This window comes from Ambystoma mexicanum, chromosome 9 (genome assembly GCF_040938575.1).
Source record: "Ambystoma mexicanum isolate Mex_15411 chromosome 9, UKY_AmexF1_1, whole genome shotgun sequence".
NCBI lineage: Eukaryota > Metazoa > Chordata > Amphibia > Caudata > Ambystomatidae > Ambystoma > Ambystoma mexicanum.
Window position 1 is genome coordinate 958,839,814 of NC_090931.1, and position 21,012 is coordinate 958,860,825.

General features: G+C 44.3%; 1 protein-coding gene across 3 annotated transcripts in view; it reads left to right on the forward strand.

Moving 5' to 3' along the window:
- FASTKD1 (FAST kinase domains 1) overlaps nucleotides 1–21,012 on the forward strand; it is a 677,639-nt gene that overhangs the window by 154,775 nt on the left and 501,852 nt on the right. For all 3 annotated transcript variants that reach the window (XM_069616163.1, XM_069616165.1, XM_069616164.1), the window contains exon 2: nucleotides 16,374–16,871. In XM_069616163.1, coding sequence (XP_069472264.1) covers nucleotides 16,537–16,871 — 335 coding nt within the window. In that variant the 5' untranslated portion in view covers nucleotides 16,374–16,536. The remainder of the gene's footprint in view (nucleotides 1–16,373; nucleotides 16,872–21,012) is intronic.

A 21,012-nucleotide genomic window follows, 5' to 3' on the forward strand; every position in this document is an offset into this window, starting at 1 on the left:
AGATATTTTGGACCATGGTCCACCCACTGACCCGGTGTTGCCATTTCATATGGCCTTACAAAGAAGGGTGGTTGCGGCTTGGACTGCTCTGGAGTGTTGTTGCCGAAAAAATAGTCTAGCAAGTGGCGACCCTGGCTACTTGTCTTTGAACCCCACTACGAAGAGTTTGTTGGTGCAGGCGGCTACATCCCCAGCGAAGCAGGCGGCGTACCCTACCATCCCTCCTGATGGGGACGACAAGCGCTTCGACGGTTGGGCGAAGAAAGTAGTTTCATCTAGGGGTATGGCTTTAAAGGAGCCAACTCGGTTTGTGCCTTGGCAAGATTCACTCACACTTTGTGGAATTGTGTATCTTTGGCGACTGAACATATTCCCAAAGGGGAGGAACGGGATGGTTTTCTTGCCCTCGTTCAGGATGCAAAGGATGCCATGTGTTAATCCGTTCCGTCGGGTCTGGACGTGGCAGACTGTGTCAGCTGCTCCATGACGGCGAGCACCGTGATGCGCAGGTTTGCGTGGTTGCGAAAGTCGGAGTTTGCTCCTGATGTACAGTCCCGGCTTCTCAACATGCCCTTTGATGGTGACCATCTTTTTGGCAGCAAGGCTGACGAGAGCCTGGAGAGGTTGCAGACCTCCAAAGCTGCAGCGAAGTTATTGAGCGCTGCAGTTTGTCAACTCCGCTTTTTTTGTCCTAGGGGACAGCAATGGAGGGGAGGTTCCTTTCGATACTACTCGTCCTTTAGTAGATCGAGGGGAGTTGCCAGTCAAAGGGGCCAACGTAGGAGTACCAGAGGTGGAAAACAAGGCACTCGAGGTGCCAAGGCCGCTCGGGCAGTTGCCTCTTTGCCCTCAGGCACTGCCGCAGCCGGTTGGGGGAAGGCTGGCGCAGCATCTTGTAGTATGGCGTGCCATTACTTCAGATGTGTGGGTTCTGGAGATCATAGCCCACGGCTACTGTCTTCCTTTCCGGCAGAGGCCTCACGACAATCCACCAGGGAATTTCTCTTTGAAGAGTCCTCATCCGCTCCTTGCGCAGGAAATCAAATCCCTGCTGGAGAAAGGTGCCATAGAACTGGTGCCGGTAGCGGAGAGGAACAAGGGATGGTATTCCCCATATATTTTGATCCCGAAAAAAGACTAGGGATTGAGACCCATCATGGACTTGCGATGTCTGAACAAGCTCCTCAGGAAGGACACGTTCAAGATGGTTACTCAATCTCAAGTCCCTGAGGGTCTTCACCAAGCTTATGGTTGTGGTGGCAGCGTATCTCAGGAAAGGGGGGGGGATTCACGTCTACCCCTACTTGGATGATTGGTTGATCAGGGCGCGCTGTCCTGAACAAGTCCTGGATCATCTGTCAGTCACCTGCCACTCCCTTCACAGGCTGGGCTTCTCACTCAACTTAAAGAAGTCCCACTTGACACCTACCCAGTGTCTTCAGTACATCGGAGCAGTGATCGACACATCCCTGGGGCAGTGTTTGCCTCCCCAGGTGAGGGCGCATCACATTCTGCAGGTGGTGGACAAGTTTCAACGTGCCCAGAGTCTTCCGGCATTCAAGTCCTTGAGGTTGCTTGGCCTCATGGCATCCTGCATTCTACTGGTGCCAGAGGCCAGGTTGCGAATGAGATCTCTGCAATGGGCTCTCAAGATGCAGTGGTTGCAGTCCTCCAGCAGGATGTCGGATCCCATTCAGGTGCTGCCCTCGGTCGCCCAGGATCTTCTGTGGTGGGCCGTCAAAGGCAATCTGATGAAGGGTGCTCCATTTTTGCCACCCTCGACGGAGGTAACAATCGTGACGGACGCATCCCTCACAGGATGGGGAGTTCATGCCAACAAGTTGACAGTCAGCAGTCGTTGGTCTCAGTAGGAGTCCAGACTCCATATCAGTCTGTTGGAGCTGAGGGCCATCATTCTAGCTCTGAAGGCTTTTCTGCCGTCTGTGCGGGGGAAGAATGTCCTGATTCTGACGGACAATACAGTGGCCATGCACTACCTCAACAAAAACGGGGGAGGCAGGGTCTCTCCCACTGTGCAGAGAGGCGATGCAGCTCTGGTTCTGGGCCATCCAGCAGGAAATTTCGATCTCTGCAGTTCATCTGGCCGGAGACGAAAATGAGGCGGCAGACGCTTTGAGCAGGCAGAGCACGGTCTCTCACGAGTGGGAGCTGGCTCAGAGGTTCCCTTTGAGATCTTCGCCCTTTGGAGGACCCCACAAGTGGATCTCTTCGCCACCAGTGTCAACAGAAGTGCGAAAGATTCTGCTTGCGGGAATTTCTTCCAAGAGGAGCCTTAGGAGCCTTAGGAGCGTTCACAGTGGAGTGGTCCTTCCCACTGCTGTACACGTTTCCTCCAGTCCCCGTCATTCCACAAGTGCTGTGGAGGTTGCGGAGGTTCGGTTCTCGAATGATCCTCATTGCTCCGGCATGGGCCAGGAGAGCGTAGTACCCGGACCTTCTCGACATGTCCATCTGCCCACCATGCCGTCTTCCCTACCGAGACGGGAGGGGGTTGCTTCTCCCATCCAGAGGTCAAGTCTCTCAACCTTCATGCTTGGTTTCTGAAAGGTTGAGGTACAAGTATTGGGACCTCCCTGAAGACGTGATGGAGGTGTTGCTTTCGGCCAGAAGGCCTGCAATAAAGTCCCTGTACCGTACCAAGAACGTTCTGTGACTGGTGCGGGGTAAAGAATGTGGATCCTTTTTCATGTGCCATTGCTGTGGTTCTGTCTTTTTTGCTTTCGTTAGCCCACAAGGGCCAGCAAGTGGGTACCATTAAGGGTTACCTGGCGGCGCTGAGCCTATTTAAGGGCTCGTCTGAGGAGTGTTCTTATTTAAGATTCCTTTGATTTCTCAGTTTCTGAAAGGGCTAACTAATGTGTTCCCACAGTCACCTTTCCAGGTCCCTGGTTGAGATTTGAACTTAGTTCTGAAATTCCTAGTGGGAGCTCAGTTTGAGCCCTTACATTCTTGTCCTTTGAGACTGTTGACCTTTAAAACTGTATTTTTGGTTGCGGTTACTTCCGCTCGCAGAGTGAGTGAGTTGCAGGCACTATCCGCCAAGCCACCTTTCACGGTGTTCCACAAGGATAGGGTTGTCCTTGGGGTCCATCCTTCTTTTCTTCCGAAGGTTGTGTCAGACTTTCATTTGAGCCAGAAGGTAATTCTTCGGCGTTCTATCCTCCTCCGCATCCTGGTAAGGAAGAGGAGAGGCTCCATAGGTTGGATCCTAGGAGAGCTTTAAGTTTCTACATCTCGCGCATGTCCCGGATCAGTTCTTTGTAGGATACGCTGTAAGGCGTTTGGGTGAAGCTGTTACTAAGCGGACCTTGTCCAGATGGATTATCTTGACAATCTCTGAATGCTACCGTCTGGCGGGTAAGGACCCTCCGGTAGGCTTACGGGCCCATTCTACTAGGGGTGTGGCTGCCTCTACTGCTCTGCAGAGGGGTGTTCCCATTCGTAACATTTGTGAAGCAGCCACATGGGCCTCTGTCCATACTTTTGTAAAACACTGCTCCCTGCATTCTATCCATGGGCAAGAGTTGGCCTTTGGCAAGGAGGTCCTCTATTCTGCAATTTAATTGGGCATTCTAACATTCTAAATTCATTTCCCGCCTCCATAGTTGGTACTGCTTTGGTAGTCTGTTATAGATGTGGAATACGTCGGAGGACACAATCCCTTCGAAGAACAAGTTACTTTCTTACTGGTAACGTTCTTTCGATGGGATGTTCCTCCGACATATTCCACATCGCACCCTTCCAGCCTGCCCCTCTACAGAATTTCTTATGCGATTGCAGCTTACGTTTCCGCAAGGCTTTCTGTAGTCATACTGGCAGAAGATTGGTGCCACACGTTCTGGGAAAAAACTACAACTGAGGCTACGGGCGTCATGCGTCCTACTTATAACATCCGGTGACGTCGGCTCGACTGAGGCCCTCGAGGGACAGCGTATCGACGTCATCGACGCAGGATCCCAATTATTTTCCGAAGCAGCACAGCTGTGGTGATTACCTGTCATAGATGTGGAATATGTCGGAGGAACATCCCATCGAAAGAACGTTACCAGGTAAGAAAGTAACTTGTTCAACTTTGCTTGTAGCGCAGGACTGCTAAAGCCAACACTCATTTTGCCCATATCAACCCACGCTGCTTTCTGCTGCTTTGCTATGCCGTCTCGTCACTTACCACTGTAAATATTTTCTGTATGTAAATGGATATGTAAAATGTTATATATATATATATATATATATGCATCCTCTGTATATTTATGCTACTGTAACCTTAAAGAAATGCGCCCAGATGTCTTTGGGCCAGGCGCGCTATAGAAATAAACAAAATGCAAATTATCGTGTCAGGTTCTCTGCATTGGGTTCCTCCTAAGGCGATATCGTGGGTTGTGCCCAAATGTAGTGGTAGATAATGGCAGGAATAGAATTGTAAGGTTCAGAAGGGGGAATAGGTCTAAATAGGGATCTAGATGGGCAGTGTGCAGGTATGTCCAACCATGAGCTGGCCAATGAGTGTAGCCCACAGAATATTTGTGTCTTCCTGTGGGCAGCGGACGCCCATCGGGAGTCACCGTCCCAGAGGTGTCCTAAACACTGCCACTCCTTCGATGCGGAAATCTGGACCAAAAAGAAACTACTAGTCCGAAAAGCACTCTGAGATTTAAGATTGACATCTTGTGAAGCTGCCGAGTACAGAATGAGAAAAGGGAGTTTGGGGAGGGATTATAGAAATTGGTCACAGTGTCAGATATACCTCCATCGTCAGAGGGATGGTGAGTCGATGCTGAGAGTGTTGGGGAAGGGGAACTCACATAATTTCTGGGGACTCGTAAATCGATTGGATGTTTCCCAATCCATTCTACAAAGCAATGTGTTGGCAGAGAATGTGTGGTGCAATCACTTTACTTCTGTCTATAGAAAATAGTCGCCAAACCTCTTTAAGGTAGATCCCGGCATGAAGTGGTATGTGGGCATTTATGGGGAGTTATCTGAGCTAATCTATTGCTCTTCTTCCTCTAGGACTGTGGGCCCTAATGCCCTGATGAACAAGGTCTTAAGGGGAAATGTACCCCGGTGGTCTAGAATGTTGTTGGTCCACTTTGGGGCAGAACCTTCGGGAGAGGCACTTCCCAGTTTCTTGGTCATCCATAATCATCCCAATTTTCAAGGGGGGTGATTAGCTGATCCGGGGCACTATTGCCCTCCTTGATGTGGAGAGTAAAATCTTCACATGGCTGCTGCTTAGAGAGTTGGAGGCCTGGGAAACGCAGAATAAGATCTTGTCAAGGCTCCAGATTGGATTCAGTTAAGGCGTGTCCACCTCCCTGAATGGCTTGGTGCTGAATCTAATCAGTGAAAGATCTTGGTCTAAGGGGGGGGGGGTACGGCTCTGTACGTAGCTTGGATTGACCTCTTGAAGGCATTTGATACAGTCAGCAGGGAGCGCCTCTGGTTAAAGCTAGATACCTGGGGGATACCAAGACAGCCATTGGCAATATTATCGAGCATCCATGAAGATATATTTTTAAGGGTCAGATTGAATGCATCAGGCCATCTGTCAGCTCCTGTGGCCGTGGAGAGAGGGGTATGGCAGGGTTGTCTATTTGCCCCCTTTCTCTTCAACCTGTACCTCGCAGATCTCAAGAAGGTGCTAGGCTCTTTTTCTTTGGCTAACCCGAAGATTGGTGGTCTACTGATCAGGTGTCTAGCCTTTGCTGCTGATATAATTCTTTTAGATCATTTTGCAGTTGGCTTGCAGCACCTCTTGAAAAAAATTGGTTAATCCAAAAAATCAAAAATAATAATCTTTAAAAGGCCTGTTAAGCAGGTCCGCCGCTTTAAGTAGGTGATGGATAAAGATGAAATACCAATAGATAAGATGGTGGTATACTTGGGCTTTAAACTATACTTGTTCCCCACTGTCCTTCAATTGATCCCAGACTTGACTGGAAACGTTTCCTAGTTGGTCTGTCAAATGAAGAAACTGTTGACTATATAATGGAAGTTCTGACTGGTGCCGTTGTTGAAATTCTATGTCACAAAGGTCCTTTCCGGCCCTGCTATATGGGATAGATACAAAACCTTTGATCTAGGATACAAATTGGGCCAGAGTCGAGGGACGATTGTGGAACAATGTTCTGGGCCCCCCGAAAAGTCTTCCAATTGTCAGTTTAAGATTTGAATTGGGATTAAGATGCACGTGGAGTGGCGGCTGATTTCGCTATATAGGTAGATAATGGTCCCCCATTCTAACTCCCTCTGAGGATATAGCCATTTTAGCAACAGATAGGTCTGCTCCATTTTTGTTGAATTTTAAATAACAATTGTTACTGGGGTCCTGTTAGAATGTGACAGCGATGTGGGGACCCTAATTACTAATCCATTGAGGTGCTTGGTTCACATGGATTGGATTTGGACTACTGATATGTACAAATTTGGTAATGGCGAAATCGTTTCTTCCCATTGATAACAAAAAATCGGGTGTGCTCCCAGATAATTGAGACGGTTTCCTAGCTCGAAAGTGAGACATGAATGCCTAAGAGTACGTCTTAATCTGGTCCAGAGTGGAGAGGTCTAATCCCATCATAAAAAGATTGGGCCAGTGGCCAATATCTGCAAGCTTTGTAAAGCGGACATAATTCAGACTGAATTATTATTTTTTATTATTATTGAAGCATATCTTGCTAGAATGCAGAGGTTCGTGGGATGTAAGCTTGCAGTTCTTTCTCTGCTTTGTAGCGAGAGAAGGGTAAGGAAGGCATGGTATCAACAGTAAGACAGACAAAAGTGACCACTGTTGAAGGGTATTTATTGAACTTGAACAATGGTGTGATAAACGCCTATCTAACCCTAAATCTACAGATGGGAGTAAGTTACGACCATCAAATAATAATGCAGTCCTATTAGAGTAAAAAGGCCTATACTATACTAAAAAACAATCCTTGCTGCTAAATACAAATAGTGTGGGGTGGTGTTCATGAAAAAGAAAGAAGTATTCACAAAATGATATGTCAGGATGTTCAGGCCGTTGGCCTCCCTTCCCCATGTTTTCAGCACGGGACAAGGCAGTTCACTCGAGCAAAGCACACACTCTGGCTTCTTCGGCACAAGCGTACAGTTCCTTTCCTCATGTACATATTCAATTCTTGTGATTCACCCTGGATCCCCCTGAGCCGGGCTCAGATCCTTCCTCTTACACAATTAGTTTCCCTCAACTGGGCTCTGACCAATTTCAGTTTACTTTAAACTTTTGAATGTGCACAGGATTGCAGCACTACTTCGATCTCCAATTTCCCTCTTCATAGTTGTCAACCCGTTGAATAACAAACCTTCCAATGAGCACCCATGTGGCGTCGGAACACTCTGTCAAAGGCACCTTTCTTGGCTTCCAAAAGTTCAGCCATTCCTCCTGGTTTTCAATTATATTCGTGTCGCTCATTGCATACTTTTCACACACAGTTCTTTAGATTTCTTCATACAATGTTGCTGCTTGCAACCTTGGTTCTAAAACAGGCTGGACTGGTATCAGTCTCTCCGACTCACCGGCTGCGCTGTCTTTACTGGCGCTGCTTTGTTCTAGCTGCCAAGAACAGCACCCCAGCGGCAACCGTTCCTCCCCACCTTGGTTATCGACGCGGGATAGCCCTGGGAACCTCCGACACACAATGCAGGTTTCTTCAGTGTGCGTAATGATCAGTAATTGCCGGATCTTTCCTGACCATTGTATTAGTACATTCAGGTATACGACTCTGGTGTTAGTCTGTTTTCGCTCACGGTCCGTGATGGTGTTTGTGTCGGGAAAGGGGGGGGTTGAGTTCCTAAGTAGGGAAAAGGTGTTTCAGGGAAGGGGATACCGCGACTCGCCTGGTGTCCCACTCCTCGTAGACCACACCCCTCCTCCCCAACCCCCCTTCTTCCCAACCCCCCTTCCAGGTGATCCTCCCACACTGATCCACCACCAGGAACTGGATTCTTCTTTTTTTTGCGGGTTGGGGGGTCCCCCCAAATCTGCCACTTTTGTTTACTATTCCCGACCCCCCCATCTCCTTATCTGCCCTTTCCCACCGCCCCTAAAAATTTTGATCAGCTTTTTCGTAATTCTATATTCGTTAAAAAGGCATTTGTTATAATGTAGGATGATGAAAGGAAGGCATACCCTTTTGACAGTCTCACGTGAATGGAAGTGTCTGTATAAAGGGCCTTGATTGGTTCCAAGAGATCTGATGGTCATCCCCAAGTGTGCATCTTATTCCACAATCTCTCCATGTTTACACTGTCAAAGGCCTGTTCCAAGTCCACAAATACTGTGTAGATTTTAGTTTTGGTTGTAATTGCTTTTAACTTTAACAGAGTCCACAGAAAGAGGTTGGGGTTTGTGCCAAACCCTGATGAAGCCTGACTGTCTTATATCCAGGCGACCAGAGTGTTTTGCCCATCTATTGAGGTGAGGTCAGTAAAAATCCTCCAAAGAATTTTCCAGAAGATCAAGTAGAGCTATTGGGCGATAGTTACCCGGCTCATGTCTGTCTCCTTTTTTGAATATGGGATAAGTAAGGCAGTTTTCCAGGGTGCTGGAACTTCTCTGGCATTCGAAATTTCTCTCTCAATCTGTCCATGCCTCTGGATTTTGCTTGAGTAATGCATTTGTCAAACCATCAGGACCTGAAGCCCATGAAGGGCTGAGTTATTTATTTTTATTTTTTTTTAATCGGCCTCAGGATGTCATCTCTGTCCACATATAGTTTCCAGAGACTATCTGACTCATTCACCTCCCCCACCACATGCAAGTTCGAACGAGCAAAGTGCATAGTGAAATGTAATTGCCATTGCTACTCTGAAACAGCATTGGTTAGTGATGCTAGTTGTCCAGTTATGTTACTTAACGTCACTCATAGACAATGGGAGTTCTTTGCAGTGATGTTTTTTAACTTATGCTGTGCATCGTATTGATATCTAGATGCTCTGGCTGGAGGAGATTAACCAGTTCTTGTACTACTGTTTTCTTAGTCTTTGTAGTCTTTTTAGTTTGATGCTGTCCTTGCCCGCCAATTTGTCAATTTGGTGCATATCAACTCCTTTTCTGATTTGTATAGGTTTCTTATTATATACGTGCAATCTTGTACAAGGCCTGTTAAAGTTCTTCTCACGATTGATCTCTGAATGCAAATAAGATCCCACAATGGTGTAACGCTCACCTGATTCTCGCAGAGGCGCCGGTCTTGACTGGGCGACTACCGTATCTTCAAAGGTGATGTGTAGCACCCGGTTGGCTCTTTGGGCTGGACCTCTGTGCACTGTATGCCTGACGTGTAGAGTAAGATGTCTGCAGATAGAAAATATGGGGTTAATGAACTGGGGTTATTGGGGTGTCCCTATCTCTTTCCTCTTCTCCTCTCCTGTAGACCCCCAAAGGTTAACGCTCTCACCTTAGGTAAGTGAATGCCGAGCTCTCCATCTGCCTCGGGGCAGGGTGCTGTAACCAGTTTCTTCACTGGATAGGTAGCGCAGGCCTCTTGACTTCAGAGGACTGCTGTCCGTCGTTTACTGCAGGAACGGTAAGTTTCGAGTCATTCAAATGTCTTTAAAGTCTTTAGTAATGATGTCTCTTGTTTTGCAGGGTTCCGGCGATGGCGGATGACGGGCTGAAGTGAGTTGAAGATGGAGCCCGTGTGAAGAATAGAAGCGCCTGGAAGCACGTAAGTAAGCGCTTGTTGCCTGCTTCACGATGCGCTCTAACTGTCTTTTTATTTTGCAGGTACGAGTTCGGAGCGGCTGCAGGGTGCCGGAATACCCACTGGATTAGATGTGGAAAGGAGTAATGGCACATGAGTATTAAAGTTCCCCAATGTCTTTAAACGCACCTTGTTTTGTCTTTCAGATGCGGGATGCAGCGCCGAAGGCCTCCGGAGCGTGCGAAGAGTTGGTAAGCCTTTGCCTTTCAGATGCCGGAATGCTAACCTGTTCTTTCTTGTCTTTATAGGTGTTGCTGAAGACTGGATTCAGAATGGTAAGCCTTTGCCTTTCAGATGCCGGAATGCTAACCTGTTCTTTCTTGTCTTTATAGGTGTTGCTGAAGACTGGATTCAGGATGGTAAGCCTTTTTCCTTAGGCCCAGGACCGGATGCAGAAGACACGATGAGCGTCCTGCTGCAGAGGTTGCAGAATAACGCAAAGCAAGATTCATCCACCGGGTGTGGTTTAAATAGCCTCCTGTAGTGCTTAGGTGTCTCCTTCCACAGCCACGCCTAGGTAAGAAAAGAGTTCCTGGTAAGAAAAGAGTTCCTGCCTTCCAGAAGAGTTCCAGTGTTCTGAATCTAGGGAGTGGCTCCAGCCCCACCCAACAGGAAAAGTAGTTCCAAACAGAAGAGGATCAGAGGCTCAACTGGCAGGCAAGTAAGCAGCATGGTCTGCTGCAGGTAAGTCCACCCAAACATTATGAGCCCGGCGCTTCCAGCGCTGGGACTGGGCATATTTATGAGCCTGGTGCCACTGGCGCCAGGACTGGGTCCAAAAGGTCCCAATTGGGACTGGTTGGCACTCGTAACCTGGGTTATGGATCTGCTTCCAAGGGAGTTGGGAAAACCCTGACCTTTTGGAAGCAGAGATCATGACAAATGGTCCAAGTTTGCGTTATTCATGCTCACATTTGAGGAATAATTTGCATGTATGTCTGGCGGGTAGATCTTTAGTCTTTTTCTCCCACTAGAAACTTGCATCGGAAATTGATGTTTGACGCTATTACTTTTTTAAAGATCTTTCCACATTATTGTTAGTAAGAAGTGATCACTGATTCTGGTTGGATAAATTATCATGTTGTCGATGCAGTCTCAAATGTTGTGACACGTAATAATAATCGAGATGCGCTTTTTGATCTCCACATGACCATATAAATTTACCTGGGACATGGCCCTTGATGTGGCCATTTAGCATAAAAAAGTCTCAGTGCCATAATGCTGCTCTATGCTTGAGATCAGATTTAGCAATTCTCTTACCCTTCCACTCTAGACACTTGATATTGAGATCTCCACATAAGATAAGATAATATGCGGATCAGTAACTTGAATATAGGCATCATCAATCAACGATGTCAAGGTATCGAGGAATTTCTCATCTGTTTTACCCGGGTCCCAGTATAGATTAAAAAGAATCACTGTTTGTGGCAAGAAGACAATGGATCTGGCCAATCAAATGTCAGCGGCTATATGAAAAGGTTAAGGTTCTTCTCATAGAGTATTGTTAAGCCTTGTCCCATTCTTGCTAGTATCATTAGACCAGAGTGAGGACGTCCAGTCATGCTCTTTAATGCTGGATTTAGAAAAACAGTAAACCCTTCACAAATAGGTTTTTCTTGAAGCCATGTTTCTTGACCGCATACGATGCCATAGGTTCTCAGCCCCATCTCATCCTTATTGAATAGATGAGCGAAACCTCTTGTATTCCAGGATCCCATTTTCAGCTGTCTGGGTTCATTATTTGTTAGCTGTTATCTTGTTTGTGAAGAGCCTAGGGATGCTGCCACCCACGACCAATCTTGTTGCGGAGCTAAATATGCATCCTTTGGATCTGTCACTTTTCTTGCCTCAAGATCATTTGCATTGTAAATTACTTTTATTCTCAATCTCATTTGGGTTGGTGGCTCTGCTATCAAATTCTTTTGACATTGTTGGGTGCATTGTTTTTGCTGCACCAATAGACGGTCTAGCAGTTGTTTTATTGGTGAAAACCGATATCTGTCCTTCCGTCCATGGTTTGGTGGAGGTTGTGATTCAAGGCTGATTTCAAATCCATAGAGTAATGGATCCGATTTTGTGTCAAGTAATGTAGTTTGGATCAATTTTGAGTTAGGATGCAGTATGGCCCATTCTAGATGATCTTCGTTAAAAAACTGAACAATGCGAATATCGTCCAATGTGATTTGACCTAGGTTAGGGCTGCAGTGTAAGAGTTTTAGGAGGTTTAATTGATTTTAAAATCAATCCGTTCTTGGAGGGCAATTGTCTCTCAATGACTACAGATGTTCGCTTTTCATTTGATTGCTGTTGTTGGTATATGGCTCCAGTTTTGCATTCAGAGGCTTCATTGTGTGAAGTTCTGTTTTTTCTGAGTTATAGAATGCAAGTCTTTCTGGACAATAGCTTTTCTTTTATTGTTCCAGCGTTTGAAAAGCAGATTATCTTCTTTTCTGTCGTTCCTTGTTAGCAATTAGAATTGTAGTTGGCGGTGAACTAGTTGTTTTGATCACCCCAGCTTGGAAATTGCTAATCACAATTCTACTTGGGGGCTATATTGACAAGTTTGCCACTTACTCTTGTATCTGTGGTTCGTCATCAAAATAGGTTGAAAGATCAACCAGAAGTTCGTGGTCTTCACTGTTTTCGATATCACACAGCGACGTATCATTTGTCTTACTGGACTGGTTTATAGATTTTTTTTTTTTTTGTCAGTGCTTGCTCAACTGCGGCAGCACTTTGCGCTCTCTTGGTGGAGTGGACAGGTTTATCAGGAAGGCTCGAGATCCATTCATTTAATGTGACTTGTTTTTGGTTTTGGTTTGTAAGGTTTTGAATTTTTTTTTTTATTTTTATTTTTTTAGTAAATCTTTTTTTCTGAAGTTCATTTCTGCTTTCTGGAGGTTTAAAAAATCGAAAATATATTCGTTGCTTCTTGTTTGCGATTCAGTTGTAACAAATTAATCGTTGATAAGTTCTGCATGTTTTTGTCCGAATCACTGGAGCATTGAATAGGCAGTTTTGTAATGAGGCCACCGTCCCACTTTGTGGATTTGCAATCTCTACGACAGATTCATTACTAATCTCTTCTGTTAGAGTCTCAATGTTCGTTCTTTCGATCTCTTCAGATTCTTGTATTTTCTGCACTCGTGGTTAAGCCTTCCTTGCCATTGGGCTGACAGTTCAGCTTCTTTGTCAAGTCGTTTCTGTACTACAGTTGTGAATGATCCTAAGAAAATTAATTTGGGGTGAATCATAGCTAACAAGGTAGCTTTGTCTTTGATGTTTTCATTCATGCCCTAAAACAATTTAGTGAATGGATTTAATGCAATTGTTATCGCAGACATAATATTAGATTGAGTCTGTGCTATGTTTATTCCCGCGGCTGATAGGGGGTGATGTTGCTGCTCTATATCACTTTCAACTTAGTTTTTATCTCTTTCGAATTAACCAGGTCTCAGCCTTTGTCGAAAGTAACAAGAGCCTTTTTTCCCCCAAAGTTGGACTAGCGTGTGATGAAGCTTCTGTCGGTATCGGTGGGAATCTGGGTCTATCGGAAAGTAGAGAGGATTCATGCCTCGATGTGCCAAGGATGCTCCTCGTGGTTCCATATAACATTAGCTCCTTCGTTTGCCTTGTAACTGGGAGTTTTACGAGAATCAGTTCCCACCCCACTTCGTCTTTTTCGCCACGCGATGGTCGTTTTAATTTCTGCTATGCCTTGCGATAACCCCACTGCTAGCATTAAGTGTTAGGTGGTTAAGTTGTGGGAATCATCTTTTTCTCTCAAGCAAGTATTCGTAGGAGCCAACGGATAATTATTTGGATCGAGACGTTGGTATTCGGGCAATTCAGGACACACAAATAACGAATCTAGAAACAGTCATCTTCCTGAATTATGCTGGTTTCCATTGCCATCCGTGTCTAATTCATCTTGGCTGAGGGGAGGTTGTTGTATGTCGACTGTTATTCGAGTCAGCTGCTCACTAGCGGTAGTCTGTTCTGCCCTCGATACCAGGCTTGCTGCTAAGTTAACTACAGACTTTACAGATGAAACCTTGTTTCTGTCAAAATCAAGGAGTACCAAGTGCACGCGCAGCGATTTCATGGGCATGCATAGCATTTCAGCCTCTCTGGTTAAGATTGTCATAGATGTGCTTAGTGTGGGTGATACTGTTATTGCACTGGATTGTGTTCTTTGCGTTGTTAATTTTTCTGTGTCATCTTGCCGCTCACCTGCTTGTTCACACAACACTATTGAACTGTAGGTATTAACAGAGTTATGAAGCTCAGAAAGGCTAGGTCGTGATATTGAACTCGAGGAATTTGATAGTGGGTAATTAGTTATAGGGACCACATTGTCACTCAATAAAGGGATAGTGTTTGTACTGTGGCTCACCTCTCACACGGCTGTAGTTGGAAAGGCAGAGGTTGACAGGAATTAATTGCGTCGCTTTCCTTGTCACCGCGTGCAAGGCCGGTCTGCATTTTATTTCTTCAAGTACTGATTACACTATGTGGGTTGCAGCAAGCTACAGTCTTGACTTTTCCTCGCTTGCCGAGACTGCTCGACTCTGCCTGGGGATTTTGAGGCTTCTGGTACTCGTCTTCACTGTAAACACAGAAGGCAGACTCGCAAGAAAGAGCTGCCAAGACTGCTTGACTCTACGCGAACCACAAGGATTTTGAGGCTTCTGGCACTCCCCTTGACGGTAAACACAGAATCCGTTATACCTTGGAGCCCCCTTCAATCCTACAATGGGCTATAGCATGGTCATTTTTGTTTTGAACTGATGGAAAAACTGTCTGGAAGCCTGCTCCACTAGCCGGTAAGTGAAGATTATAGACACATGTATGGAAATGATTTGTGAGTATTTGCGATTAGTGGAATTGGCATTCAAGTTCTACTTTTCTTGTATATGAATGTTTGGTTAATGTATGGAACGTATTGTTAATCATTGTGATTTTGTTTTAACGCATTTCTTTTTATATTGTTAAGTCAACTGTCCGGCTATAATACAATAATACAAACAACAATAGTGAACTGGAAAGACGGAGGACCGGACCCAGACCTCTAGGAACATCATCTAAATGCACTGAGTAATGCAAATAGATTTTGTTTTTTATCAAAGTAAAGATGTGGACATATTTAGCTCAGCAGAATATCTGGATAGATTATCTGACCATGCGCCGCTCTGGGTCAGCCTAGGTGTAATGGGGGCTCTTGGCGTTCAGAGACTGGAGGCTATCCACTGACATACTACGAGACACTATTTGAGTAAACCTAAATCAGAGTCGGTCACCACACCAGGCCTTCATATGGGTATTCAGAAGGTATAATATAACAGCATATTTTAAGTTTGACCTTTCCTGTGGACTGGGGTAAGCATAGAACGATTTCGATATGGGACAGGTGCATATTGGGACATGAAGTGGAAAGGAGCGCAGGAAAGAGGAAGCACAGATAAAGCAACCATACTGACATGACCTAATGTTACCGTATTTGAGCAAACCATATCGCCAGAAATGGGAGCAGAGTTTACATTTAACAAACAGACGGTAGCCTCGCCAGCATCACTACGGGAAGCGTTTAAGGTGACAATCTGCTATAAACGCATATCAGTACGATGTGGGTTGCGCCAACAGCTGGACAAGGGATAGATCAGACAGGGAAAAACAAACCGAGGAAATGGATACGAAGGTTATCGATGATAACGTCAAAAAGAAGGGAGTGAACTGACAGGTGGCGGGAGTTAATGGAATTATACAGTAGGTTATGCTGTACATATTTATTTTCCTTGGAGTAACTAAGACAGTAAACCAATAACCCTAACCAATACCAGAGAACTTCAGATTCAGACAAGCTTTTTGAGAGGGGCGCTTATGGTTACTTCAGAGCAGTCGTAACTGCATATGGTATAGTCGTCTATGAAAGCAGAGGTTTTATCTTGGCTGCTGCACTAAACCAATTTGCCATAGTTATCATGCCTTCAAAAACAGAGTGCTTCTGACGACAGGCCTGCCAAGTATTGAGCAGCTTAGCATTTGAAAACGTCCAACCTTTGGAAGCTAATCGTCTTTCTTTGCTGTTCCATTGTGCTATCTCGCTGGAATGAAAAAGGTCCAAACCAACATAGCTGAAATTAAATGCCATTTCAGTTGTTTCTTTTGGAAAAGAAATATGCTTTTACCCTAATTCTGTGGTGAATGTCTCGACAAAGGGCTGCCTGGATAATAGAGTGATCATGCTTTATACTACACATGAATTAAAACTGGTGGTCATAAAGTAGAAGTGTTTAACTCCAGACCTTGAGGCATGAAAACATGTCTTGTTTTCAGGATCTCCATGAGGTAAATGTCCATGAGGTAAATGTACATATAGGGATTCTCAAGGCATGCTGATTTATTCTATGTAAATTCAAGAGGGAGTTACTAAAAACTTAACGTTTGCTGCCCTCAAAGTGACCCAAGCATGAATGAGTTGACTTTGCTTTACTTATGTTTAATAAATATATTTGTTTTGTATTGTAATAAAATGACAAGCACCACAGCAAGAGAGATTTTAGTAAGTGAAAGTACTGTCTCTGGATGGATATATGTGTTTACTCTGCATTGTTTCTGCATTTATTTCAGATGAGTAAAACGTTGCAAACATAATGGAGTAAGAAAGTGGATCGGGAAGAAATCTTCACTCTGCAGAGATCCTTTTGTATGCTGCTTTACACAAGCTGTATAACTAAACATGCGTCTCAGTTTCTGGAAAACATAAAGGAAATGATTTTGTTGTGGCAGTACAATGCTTCGGTTGAGGAGACTGCACCTCTTCTCCTTAAGATGTGGCCTGTTCCGTACAATGAGCAGTGATCCGCTGCTGGATGAGATCAGGAACTGCGCAACGGAAGACCACGTCTTTGATCTCATTGGCAAGAATAAGGCTAAACTCTCTGTGAAGCATGTGGGGTGTGCCATGAGCACGCTGTGGCGGTTTCAGAAGGAGAAGCCCAAGCTTCTGAGGAATGTTGGCCAGATTAGAAGTCATCCAGAATTTCTCACACTACGCATTTTAGCCGAAAATAAAATCGATTTTATGGACGATGATGCACTTGTGGATATGCTATACAGTGTATTGAGGTAACTAGACTTATATTGGTTTACACAGCACAGTCCGAGTTCATTATACAGGTTCAGCTATGGATCCAAAGGCACAATATATGTAGCCAACACTATGGAATTTATAGGGAAAAATAGAATCATATGGCCCATTAGGCTTCTGAACTGTTCACTTGTGTACAGGTGCGTTATAAATGACTTGTATCATATATCATTCTTTACTGCTATTGTCTCCACTATTTCTGCTGGGTTTGAGTCCGTGCATTAACTCATCTTTAAATGAAACCCTATTTCTCGTTGTGCAAAACGACATCTTCATAACACTCCTTTCTTTAATACCTTTCTACTGCGTGCAGCACACTTGCCTTCCACATCACCTTTCTGTGTATTGAGTCTACAAACAATTCAGACACTGTTTACTTTGCTCTGTTCACCTTCCCACATAACTTTCTCCCAGTGCTGTCAGGACCCAGACACAAACCTGAATCAGAGTTGGTCACCACACCAGGCCTTCATATGGGAATTCAGGAGAAGTAATAGAACAGCATATCTTAAGTTTGAAAATACCTGTGGACTGTACTAAGAATAACATAACATAGTTATGTCAGTAAGAATAGAACATGATTGTGATACAGGGCAGGAGCATATTGGGACATGAAGTGGACAAGTGCACAGGAGAGCTAGAAGCACAATAAAGCAACAATGATGATAGCACCTAATGTCAAAGGTAGTGGGAAGTTAACGCAACAACTGACAGGAAGAACAGAAGCAAAGAACAAAGCAGGGAATACAAGTACTGATAGATGCATCTCGGACTGAATAAATAAAGGGAAAAATGAATACAAACCACATACGTTTACCATGAAAGAAATGATAGTTTCCTGCTTGCCTGTAACCTACCTTGAAAGAGGGAGCAATCACAATTGTAAAATGCAGCATTTTTCTGTTACAGAGGGACCCAGCCTCTCTGTGGTGAAAGGGAATTTAAGTGGTAGTGTGCAAGCCGTTGTAAGTGCCTCAAAACTCACTGGCACACTTGGTGATGGATGGGTAATGCAACAAAACGATAGCTATCGGGAGGTAGTTGGATGTATCCACTTGTGACCCTTTTTAATAGATGGGTAGGATGTGCGCTGTTCACCAGATTTAAGGGAAACTGAATGAAGAGACAATATGGTCAAAAAGTACTTTGAGAATTGATGGCCATGAATCTGGATTCCCCTTAAACAATACATTTGATAAATTGTCAGGCCCAGGGGCATGGTAAGGACTGATGTTGGTGGTGATTTCAATAATTAATTCACGATTGAATCTGAGGTCTCCAACCAATGTCAATTACAGCTACACACAACCGCGAAACTAGAGTATCAGGCAGGGCAAAGAGCGAGGAGTAATGTAGCACCCACATATCCTCTGCTATGGGGTTAATCTCAGTGACACTATCTGGTTTTTCAAAGTTGTTGAGTTTCCGAAAACCCTGTGAATTCCGATTTACATAAGGAATTCAATATACACTGGGCGTCATATTGAGTCCGAAGTGCACGGGACCCCTTAGTCCAATAGCAAAAAGCCTGCTTCACATACTTAATTTGTAGGCTTTTTTGCAATGATGGACAAGGTAGTAATTTGTTTAACTAAAGCTCTCCACTCTTTTTTTATTTTTTTAAAACATTTTTTCCCCCTTCTAGCAACCTCTGAGTCAAAAAGATGTACATGCCTTATATGTTGGAAGCCAGAACAATCCTTACCAGTGTTATAATTATAGTCTATTATGTCATTGATAAAGGTACCATGTTTGTAGATTGAAAATACATCCTACTGCCATTCAGAAGATGTCAATTTCAAGTAGGTGTCAACTGATCTATTTACATGTTCTACTGAGAAGGGATTCCATCTAACTCTGGTGCCTGCTGTATTTATAGTGGGAGCAGAACAAACCTTACTAGAGGGCACATGCCCCACATTTCTAATTGAAATTTGGACTTCAAAATGTTATAATCACTAAATTAGGTGTCAATGTTGTATTGTATGCATTTTTTTCAAATAATCCACCACTAGCAAAAATATAGTTTATCGTGGAATGAGCCACGCCATTAGACCAGGTTGGTTTACTTGGAATGTCTCCGCTTACTGAGCCATTTAACATGAATATACAAAGTACACGCAGGTTTTTCAACTACATTATGCCACAATGCTCTTTTCCAGTCAATTGTGTGGGATGGGGGGCTGGAAGGGAGGAGGGAGAATACCTGTGCTAAATCAAGGTCAACACAGAGGCAATTGAGTTTGCCCAGGAGGAGTATGTGACCCCCCCCCACCCACTCATCAGTCCATGTGTTTATGCAGTTTAAAATCTGGTCGATAAATGTGTTGATGTTACAGATGCTGATATGCTTATGATTAAAATGTAGGTTTGTATCAACATACAATGAACGTGCGTGGCTAAGATACCAAAACCGGGCTCACACCCTGCAACTATTTGTAAGCTTGCAGGACCTAACCATTGTTCTAAGACCCGCAGAGGGGTGCCCATGAGTACCTTTATTAGCTAGTTGGAAATTTAAAGCATAACCATCGTAAGCAGGAGTGGCAGTGAGCCAAGTTTCCTGAAGGGAGATTACTGAATGAGATCTAAATATTTGGCCTACTGCCGGATTGGCCATGTCATCTAGTATTTCATCAATGGACAAATAATGAAAAGTCATTGTTATGCTAAATTATGTGTGTTATCGTCAGACCCACTGCATAATGCACCAGTGAGCCAAGACCAATCTTTTACCTGATTAAGAGTATTAGAATAATTCTTTGAATATTGAACCACCCTGTCAGAGCCAACATTCTGGTTAACCAGGACCTGTATTTTGCTCGGGAGGGGTGGATCTGCCTCATTTGCCACCACGTTAGAATGACCCCCATAGATGTAGGGTGTCATGTCAAAACCGTAGGTGCGAATGTTGGTCAGTTCACTTATCACAACATCCCTAATCGGCCTTGACTGAAAATGCATATCTATCCGATCTATTCTATAGTGGTCCACAAATTCAATTCTATCAATATCTCGAGACGATGTTGCCCCGATATTAGAGATTTCATTAAAGAAATGCAAGATGTAGGAGCGATTTAATACAACGTGTTTATTGTCTGGCAAGGTGCTTTCAAGTAATACTCGAGTGCCAGATCACGAGGTTTGCCTTTAATCATGTTGTTAAGGGGCGATAATGTCTTGTGAAGTAAATAATCAGGGCTTCTTATCATCGACTATACAACCCTTGGAAACTTTAAGAAAGCTATAGATCTGATTCAATGTTTCCCGGGGGAACAACTGTCTTTTTGTTGGGGGCTTCCGAAGATAGAACTTAGGGGGTACCCTGTGTAATATTATCCCGAGGGATGGGAAACAAACTCAAAGGGACGGAGACCAAACCCAACTAGAATTCACTGGTAGAAAAGGGTTTCTATAGGATGTACCTTGTTCAAGAGTTGGATTACAGGATTCAGCAGGAAACCAAGGGTTTCTCTGGACAGAGCATTGATCAAAAACTGGATTAATGTGATGGAAGATCGTATATAAGTGGGTACCCTCAGAATTTGAACAAGGAATATTGGCCGCAACCCAAATTGGCGCAATTTGCGTTTAGTGACTAGTTAGCAGTTCTCATTGTCTTATTTAAATTGGAATCATTGGAGACCCAGTTAAATTACTCAGATTTTGTATTAACTATAACACAATCTGACTCCTCAATTACCAGTGGCTCACACCTTGCTGAATGCCCCTTATCTTCATGAATGCACACTCATCACGGCAGAGTGCTGCTTTAATAAGGGTCCTGTTTAATGGGCAGTTTACACATTTCTGCGTAGCTTGCTTCTGGAGATGTCGCAGAATATTTTTAGATTCTTTTTTTTTAACTGAGGTAATCTCCTTTGTCTCCTCCGCAGATTAATTAAAACAGGTGATGCACTACCTAGACAAGAATTTGCCACAGTCTCAAAATCATCGCAGCGCTCCACACAAGAATTAGGGGTAATAGAGGGATGAGGTTGATTCACAGGAGCAGTACAGTTAACAGTGGCTAAATTGGCACCCACTTTAGGTATAACAGAATGATAAACTACTGATTTAGGCAATTCAGGGTTTATCGTGATGGCAGATGGACCAATG